Source organism: Colobus angolensis, unplaced genomic scaffold, assembly GCF_000951035.1.
Source record: "Colobus angolensis palliatus isolate OR3802 unplaced genomic scaffold, Cang.pa_1.0 Scaffold95, whole genome shotgun sequence".
Classification (NCBI taxonomy): domain Eukaryota; kingdom Metazoa; phylum Chordata; class Mammalia; order Primates; family Cercopithecidae; genus Colobus; species Colobus angolensis.
In genome coordinates, this window is record NW_012123487.1 from 5,297,555 (window position 1) to 5,307,208 (window position 9,654).

The 9,654-nt window shown below is 40.3% G+C and overlaps 1 protein-coding gene across 1 annotated transcript in view; it reads left to right on the forward strand.

Annotated features, from left to right (window-relative positions):
• Positions 1-9,654, forward strand: part of FN1 (fibronectin 1) — a 75,259-nt gene that overhangs the window by 25,094 nt on the left and 40,511 nt on the right. Inside the window, exons 14-20 of the mRNA XM_011932358.1 lie at positions 836-1,016; positions 1,211-1,387; positions 2,507-2,635; positions 2,736-2,825; positions 3,628-3,822; positions 4,450-4,722; positions 6,299-6,565. Of these exons, the coding sequence (XP_011787748.1) occupies positions 836-1,016; positions 1,211-1,387; positions 2,507-2,635; positions 2,736-2,825; positions 3,628-3,822; positions 4,450-4,722; positions 6,299-6,565 (1,312 nt within the window). The remainder of the gene's footprint in view (positions 1-835; positions 1,017-1,210; positions 1,388-2,506; positions 2,636-2,735; positions 2,826-3,627; positions 3,823-4,449; positions 4,723-6,298; positions 6,566-9,654) is intronic.

The window sequence follows — 9,654 nt, forward strand, 5'->3', positions numbered from 1 at the left end:
TAATGTTATCTATTATAGGAATAAAAAATAAATAGGAGAGGCAAAGCTTAGGTTAATCATATTATGTTACTGATATAACATAATTAACTTGGTAAAAGTGAAGGTGCAGGCCGGGTGTGGTGGCTCACGCCTGTAATCCCAGCACTTTGGGAGTCCGAGGTGGGTGCATCACCTGAGGTCAGGAGTTCGAGACCAGTCCGACCAGCATGGAGAAACCCCATCTCTACTAAAAATATAAAATTAGCCGGGTGTGGTGGCACACACCTGTAATCCCAGCTACTTGGGAGGCTGAGGCAGGAGAATCGCTTGAACCCGGGAGGTAGAGGTTGCAGTGAGCTGAGATTGCACCATTGCACTTGCACCATTGCACTCTAGCCTGGGCAACAAGAGTGAAACCCTGTCTCAAAAAAAAAAAAAAGGGAAGGTGCCCAGTGTCTGCAACTATGTCACCCCGGACATATCACATATCACTCTGTTTCTCCATCTGTAAAACGGGAGCAACAATGCCATTGCCTCACCATCAGAAGGATATGGAGACTAAATGGGAGAATGTAGGTAAATAGCACACAGAATGAGTATTAGTAAGTAAACTGCAGCAGTTTGTTGATGTTAACAGTAGTCAGCATTATATGTTAACTATGTTAACAATAGTTAGCATTATATCTAACTATACCTAACTATATAACCATTGGGAATCCAGTTTTCCATGATGTTCCTCTGGAATGGAGCTGCCTAAGTTCTGCCTAAGTCATTCTTCTCTGAAGATTACTGAACATCATCTTCAAATGTTCATCCTTGTAAACACTTGTGTGTGTGTGTTGATTGAAATTTTCAGAAAAATTCTGTAGGCCGTTGGAAGGAAGCTACCATACCAGGCCACTTAAACTCCTACACCATCAAAGGCCTGAAGCCTGGTGTGGTATACGAGGGCCAGCTCATCAGCATCCAGCAGTACGGCCACCGAGAAGTGACTCGCTTTGACTTCACCACCACCAGCACCAGCACACCTGTGACCAGTACGTACACAACCACCCTCATGCCTCCTATGCCCAAGGTTCCCGGAGCTGGGCTCTCCTGAGGAAGTGCTTTCCTTCTCAATTCATATTCTTCCATGAGGGGCACCAACATTTTTTAAAATGATGTTGGCAGCAAGGACGGTACGTTTTCCAGATGGCTGAAGGCTGACTTTCCCCTTTCTGTGACTCTCTAGGCAACACCGTGACAGGAGAGACAACTCCCCTTTCTCCCCTTGTGGCCACTTCTGAATCTGTCACTGAAATCACAGCCAGCAGCTTTGTGGTCTCCTGGGTCTCAGCTTCTGACACCGTGTCAGGATTCCGGGTGGAATATGAGCTGAGTGAGGAGGGAGATGAGCCACAGTATCTGGGTAAGCTCAATATGTCGCTCAAGACAGGTTTCGGGCAGCTGCTGGAAAACTCTCACTGGGAGGGGCCTCTAGGCAGGTGGTATCTGTGGTCTGGAACTGGCCGACAGCTCAGACTGCACAAACCACCATCCGGCACGAGGAAGGAAAGGACTGACTCTTTCTAGGAAGTGACCAGGTTTTTCCCGAGCTACCCTCACACATTCCTGGTCCCTGATGCCAGCTGCATCATGCGCCTACCTGGGCACAAGTTCCTACAGCAAAAGCTGTTTTCTTGGTGGAAGTAATTACCAGGACTGCAGCTGACAATGTTAGCACAGTATCGTCACTCATACTTTTCAAATAGTTATGGTGAGGGGCCTTTAAAAAACTTTACTGGCGCACTGAAGTGTGAATCGTAAGCACTGAGTTCAGTGAATTTGAATTCTTATAAAGTGAACACACCACAAGACCAGCACCCGGATCAAGAAAAAGAATATCTGTCTATCCCGACCCCATCATCTTCCACCAATAATCACTACCCTGACTTCTTACTGCAGAGAACTATTTTTAAAAATTTGGCATTAGATTACAAAAATTACACATCTGTAGAGAAAAAGTTGGAAAACTGAAAGGAAGGAGGAAGAGGAGAAAGGAGAAAGACAAAGAGTGGGGTTTTCCCATAGTACATTAATAATCACTGATTACACGGGGTGCAGTGGCTCACTCCTATAATCCCAGCACTTTGGGAAGCCGAGGCTGGTGGATCAGTTGAGGCCAGGAGTTCGAGATCAGCTTGGTCAACATGGTGAAACTCTGTCTCTAAGAAAAATACAAAAAAAATTAGCCAAGTGTTGTGGTGTGCACCTGTAATCCCAGCTACTCGGGAGGCTGAGGCAGAAGAATTGCTTGAACCCGAAAGGTGGAGGATGCAGTGAGCCGAGATCGCACCACTGCACTCCAGCCTGGGCAACGCAGCAAGACTCTGTAAAAATAATAATCACTGATTATCTATTAGCACATTACCTTCTAGTCATTTTTCCCTATGAATATATAGTTCTTAAAATATCCTTCTTATAAGCTGTAGAGTCATTTGAGGGACTAGTTTGCTCCAATTAGTTACCTTGTCTTTTCATTTCAAAGATCTTCCAAGCACAGCCACTTCCGTGAACATCCCTGACCTGCTTCCTGGACGAAAATACATTGTAAATGTCTATCAGATATCTGAGGATGGGGAGCAGAGTTTGATCCTGTCTACTTCACAAACAACAGGTACCTGTGTGCTACGTAGTGTTAAAAGAATCTTTTTCTGTAAAACACAGGCCTGTAGTAGCACTTCCTGACTGTTTGCCCCACTTTCTTTCTTTATTAGCACCCGACGCCCCTCCTGACCCGACTGTGGACCAAGTTGATGACACCTCAATTGTTGTTCGCTGGAGCAGACCCCAGGCTCCCATCACAGGTCAGCTGAGCCTCCCGCTCTTTGGCTGCTATGTTAATCTTAATGATATCAGTAGGGAGGGCGCAGATTCTGACTGTGGATCTGCATATCACTTTAAATCTCCAATATAATTTATGGGAGAGAGGTGTGTGTGTCTGTGTGTGTGTGTGTGTGTGTGTGTGTGTGTGTGTGTGTCAGGGTGAGTTATTTTCTATGGCACATTTCCCCTCGAAACCATTTTACCAACTCCCTTATACACATACACCACAACACACACACAACCTGTAAAGCCAGCTCATTGGCTTATTAAAGCAAGTATTCCCAGGGTTGAAGAGGTGTAATTTTCCTGAAAACCTTGCTCTAAGATTTATCCTTAAGGAGAAAGCTGAGCTGCCTTCTTAGCTCATTAGGTGATTCAACTGCCTCATCACTGAAGTTCCAAAAAGACACACACAGTGCTAGACAACTCTGCTCAGGCTGGTTCATTAATTGCTTCCCTCATCTGGAGCTCAAAGAGGAAAAATCAGCTTAACATGAATATTTTCACCTAATGGCATCTCTAATTGACATTTATTAAGGATCTCAGGTCTTCAAGGATGACATTTATTATTAAAAAGGTTTGCATGACTGTTCTTATTTTATCTTCGTGCTGAGTAGTCATTATTATAAGAAGTGGCAATATTAAAAGAGTCTAAAAGAATCAATGGCTCTTCACTAATCAAGCAAGATGCTAAGGAATATTAGAAAAGGGAGGATTTATGGTGTTTCTAAGCCTTGGTCTCAAAGAAAACAGTGCATCTTACTTTTGCTGATGAATCTGCAGGGTACAGAATAGTCTATTCACCATCAGTAGAAGGCAGCAGCACAGAACTCAACCTTCCTGAAACTGCAAACTCCGTCACCCTCAGTGACTTGCAACCTGGCGTTCAGTATAACATCACTATCTATGCTGTGGAAGAAAATCAAGAAAGTACACCTGTTGTCATTCAACAAGAAACCACTGGCACCCCACGTTCAGGTAACTTTTTTAAGAAGACACTTCCTATGTTATCTTATCAGGATTGTTCCTGAGGGAGGGTTGTTTTGTCTCTGTCAACAGTTCCCACATTCAAATAATCTTATATAATAGTTTTTCCCTAAATTTCTGATGTTTAGCTGAAATGTCATAAGTAGCTTATCAAAGCTGACTACTGGCCTTTCTTATTAAAAACCAACACCATAACGTCCGTCTACAAATTTTCTCCCAGAAGCTTAAGGGTCATTTCATCTTTGATTCTTAAGTATTATAAAATGATTCAGTAAAACAAAAACCATTACATTATTTTCTGCAGTTATTTCAAAGGTTTTTTGTTTGTTTGTTTGTTTGTTTTAGTATCTTTTCTTATAACCCTCTCCCATCACCATCATATGACACTTCATATGCTGGTAACTCATTTATTACCTAACTATTTTAGATAAAAGGTTCAAATGTCATAATTTAAGCACTATGACTGGGCCTTGAAAATATGATCTGATTAAGAGACAAAACTTAGCAAAACTCTCGAATGAGAGGCTCAATGAACTGCCTATCATATCCAAGAAACTGGCTTCTTAAAAATAATCTTCAGCAGAACATGTGAATGACTGGTTGACTCTTGGCTGTTAGATACAGTGCCCTCTCCCAGGGACCTGCAGTTTGTGGAAGTGACAGACGTGAAGGTCACCATCATGTGGACACCGCCTGAGAGTGCGGTGACCGGCTACCGCGTGGATGTGATCCCCGTCAACCTGCCTGGGGAGCACGGGCAGAGGCTGCCCACCAGCAGGAACACCTTCGCGGAAGTCACCGGGTTGTCCCCTGGGGTCACCTATTACTTCAAAGTCTTTGCCGTGAACCACGGGAGGGAGAGCAAGCCTCTGACTGCCGAACAGACAACCAGTATGTCTTCTCCTATCTTTACTTCCCCTCCAAATTCTCCACTCTCACTTCCAGCCTGTGAGGAAGTGCAGCAAACCATTGACTCAGAGGTGTATGGCTTAGAGAGAGGGAAATACCCATCTGGCAAGGGAATGCATGGTGAACACAAAGCACATTAAACTTGAAAACAAAACTCAAACAAGCTCCATGGAGGCTGAGTGGTAACCCATTTCCAAAATACATGTACCAGCTGAAGGGTACTAAGAGGGGAGAATGGAAGAGAATCTAATTTGAGTGCATTTTTCCTGTAACTAAATATATCTAGATCAAAGTTAAAATGCAGGATCATAACACAGTAGAATTCATTTAAGAATAGCAATTGCCACGTATCTAGTATTACTAGCCACCAGCTTATCTGCTCAGTTTTTACAAGCATTATTCTCATATTTACTCTCTGCTTTGACCTTAGGAAGGAAGGTCTTATTATTATTATTATTTATTTTTTATTTTTTTGAGATGGAGTCTCGCTCTGTCACCAGGGCTGGACTGTAGTGGTGCGGTCTTAGCTCACTGCAACCTCCACCTCCTGGGTTCAAGCAATTCACTTGCCTCAGCCTCCCGAGTAGCTGGGACTACAGGCGTGCGCTACCATGCCCTGCTAATTTTTGTATTTTTAGTAGAAACAGGTTTCACTATGTTGGCCAGGCTGGTCTCAAACTCCTGACCTCAAGTGACCACCCACCTTGGCCTCCCAAAGTGCTGGGATTACAGGCATGAGCCACTGTGCCCAGCTGGAAGGTCTTACTAGTATCCATATTGAATACATAAAGAAACTGAGGCTTTAAAAAAATTCTGGAACTTGTAGGGTCACAGAGATAGGAAGGGATAGAGCTGGTTCTATAACCTATGTCCAAAGCCCATACTCTGAATTATTATACTTGACTGCCTCTTAAATATTTCCTCTATTTGAAACATAATTTAAATTTCGGTGGGAAAACTGCTGGTTATTATTCTTAAGAATAAACTCCACAACTTATGTGATTCTGGTAGTGCAAACTCACCAGTATCCTACCATGAATCTGAGGATATATTATCATTACTGTAATTACTGTCTAATCTGAACCATGTGAAAATAACTTTTATTTCTCTAGCAAACGACTATTCACAGAATATTGCTTCTGACCCATAGAGAGCTTCTTCTTGCTGTCATTTTAGGAGCCATATCACTTTTTCCTTAATCTGTTTGGCTCAGAGCAACCTGTGAAGTTCAGAAGTGTTTGTTTTGCCTTTTTAAAAAGACCATTGCTTTAATGTAACTATAATTTCTGAGAGTGATGGGAAAGTCGTGCAGGAACATTAGACTTCCCGAAGGATCACAGTCAAGCAAAATGGTTCCACAATTTCTCATGACTGGCAGAGTTTTGGCAAAGTTCTATGTAGCACTCAATCTCTTACTGGCTCAGTTTTTCCGGGGTTCTGACTTTCTTAGTTGCAACCTTGAGGAGAGAAAACTTAGACATTCAATCAAGCTTCAGGACTTGAGTTATGATCATTACTGATCTAAATATTTCTTGGCTTGTTTCATCTTTTTTCCTAGAACTGGATGCTCCCACTAACCTCCAGTTTGTCAATGAAACGGATTCTACTGTCCTGGTGAGATGGACTCCACCTCGGGCCCAGATAACAGGATACCGACTGACTGTGGGCCTGACCCGAAGAGGCCAGCCCAGGCAGTACAATGTGGGTCCCTCTGTCTCGAAGTACCCACTGAGGAATCTGCAGCCTGGATCTGAGTACACTGTATCCCTCGTGGCCATAAAGGGCAACCAAGAGAGCCCCAAAGCCACTGGAGTCTTTACCACACGTAAGCTGAAAATTAAATGCCTTTTCTTAACTATATTTACATTTTCTATTCTTCATGCTTTACAAAAAAACAAAACAACCCCCCGCAAAAAAAAAACATTAAAAAGTCAGTATATAATTTAAATCAGTGATACTAAAAATGTGCTCCGTAGACTGGCTGCTGGCCCGTTAATTGTTTGCTGCTAGTCTGCAACAAGAAAAAGAGTTGTGCCAGAATGTAAATCACAAAACACACTGCTTAGTAGAGCTGAGAATTTTTCTGAAGCCAGATTTTCTTGATGAAGGAAGCAGTGCGTTAATTCGCACACATTGCCAAGCTCTTTCTTTCCTCTAGAGCCAGCACTTTGAGTAACATGGGTTTAAAGCACTCTGTTATTAGAAAAATTAAATTCTATTACATTAAATGAATTTACCAAATACTAGTTAAGGCAAGAAAAAATTAGCACCTATGTCTCTATTCTATTACTTTGGGCATTGAATAGTAACTATAAATGCAGAATAAAAATATCTACAGGTTGAATGGGAACCAACTAATTGAACATGAAGCCAGGGAAATGATTTCTTTATGAGTGTTGGCTGCAGAAGATAAAAGTACTTTTGCAGACAGAATCGCTTTTTTCTTAAATTACTCTTGAAATTCCTCAGAGGAGGAAAATACTAACAATAATTTTTGGCCATGTCTGTCCTTTTGCTCAACATTTTAAAGGAAGTGGTCTTAAATCTCCCATATATCTACATCACAATAAAGACCTCTATTCACAAACTGATTTCTATTAAATACATTTCCATTTACATTACAGAGAATTATGAGACTCCTTATTTCTGGCTGAACATTATTTGTTATTTTCAACTTGACATTTTGAATTATAGAAGCACCTAACATAAGCACTTTTTTAGCATATATTGTAACCATGGACTAGTTTGCAATTTTCTAAGAGCTTTCAACAAATGTTACTCTTCAACTAATTTAAAAGTATGGATGCTAAAAAGCATTCAAAAAGTCAATAGAAGCCTAGTTTGTAAATAACTATGGAATTGATTTCCCAAAGAAAATATACACTTTTCCCCATAAGAATTCATACTTTAAGGAAAACTTACTTCCATTTAAATTTACTGTATGAAATTTGGCCCATGAAGGCTTTTTCCTAAATAATCGTTAATTGTAAGCAAGTAAAATTCACTTTTAATTTGCACATAAGCTTACCTGAAAATTTGGCTAAAATTTTACACGGTTCTAAGATAGTCTAAGATCTACTCTCATGAAATTAATGTCTTTATATTTCTTGTAAATATTCATTTCTTATAAATATCCTTCAGTGAATTAGAATGGAGATTTCAGTGAATGTGCCCTTTCAGTAGATGCTGTCTTTTACTAAAATGTAGAATTCTATAGTTGTCTTGTTCATTCCTTAACATAAGACATATTTTATGTAGTTTCTTTGGTTGAACACAGTGCTGAAGAAAGAAAAAGCATTTTTAATGATGCTAACAATAATTAAGGGAAGGTGGTGGGTCAAGATATTTCAAGTACTTCTGAAGACTTTGATATATTGGATATATTATTTTATGCTTTGCATAATAGATTCATATAAAATATAATTATTTTAATTGAAGTACTGATAGCCAAAAGTAATTTTATTAGATAAAGGTTAACATAGTGTCTGGAACATTGTATGCTTTCAAAAAATATTTGGTGAATAGATGATTGAGAAAGGAATAATAACAAAAACAGCTCAATGAAGCTTATATTTAAATAAACTAATGTAAGCAGGGTATTCTACAACTCCATTCGAACTTTAAGTCCTCCTTAAGGTTGTAAACATCCTCAAGGCTTGCATGATTTTGAAATTACTAAGTTTCTGTAATTTTTTTACTTTCTTACTAAGCTGAATTCTGGGAGTAACTTTTCTGAGTTTTATAACTTGTGCTAAATTCTTAAGAGCGAATGTGAGAAAAGTTACGGGAAAAAGCTGTTTCTGGGGAAAATTTAGCTTACTCCTATATTGATAGGGCACATTTTATTTCTTTAACAGCTGGGCTTTCTTCCCTAACAAGACCTGCCAGAACCCATAGCTCACACTCAGAATCACATCCTTTGTTTGACATCGTTTGTGGGTTTGTGGTTTGGTGATTTTCCCATAATGGCCTTCCCAGGCAGAGAGCATCATCTTAAACTTGGGAAGACTCTAGCTGGCTGGCTCAAGCAATAGAAAATACCTAGTCTTAAAGCCCAGGACAGTTGAGGCGAATATAATTTGTAAAAAAGTTGTGGTTTTCACAGATGTTCAGTGAAAGAAACTTTTGACTGTTCTCTAAATTGCTTTTTGTGGGCCATTAAAAAATGGTCACACAGGGCTGTCATGGCATTTTGGCAGAGTCAGCAGCAGCCAAGTGGTGTATAATTTCAGAGGTACTAAAAGGCATCGGGGTCACCCATCCCAGTCATGTCACCCCAACCCCCAACAAACACCATCAAAATAATATACATACATAGATGAAACAGCCCACTAAACCAGTAGTACCTCAATTCAGCCATTACAGCTATCATTACGAAGTGGCCCACACATATATTTGGCTTTTTCTCACACAATATTTTTTAAAATAAAAAAATGGCTCCTTAGAATCCAGACTGAAAAAAAAAAGGCGAGGATTGCGATGTTGATTCTAAATTCCCACATGGCAAAGAAAAAAAAATTGACTGGAGTTGAGTTGAGACTGGAGTCTGAACACTTTTTAATCCCTGTTTGTATAACTCTGGAGACGAATTCTTTGTCTTGCCAGCCATTCATAATTTAGTATAAATACATTCAGAGGTTTTTTCCCAATGGGAACAAAATTTGATTGAGATGCAAAGAGAGGAAGAATTGTGGAGATGTCAAACATGTGACCAGGGCTACTAACACACTTGATACCCTTGAACGTAACTTACCCAGCTCAAAATATCTGGCCTTCTGTGACTTGACCTTTCTACACTTACAATAAGATTTGCAAGGTTGTTAGAAAGCTCTATCTTAACTTCATATATACATTCTTTCCTTCCTTCCTTCCTTCCTTCCTTCCTTCCTTCCTTCCTTCCTTCCTTCCTTCCTT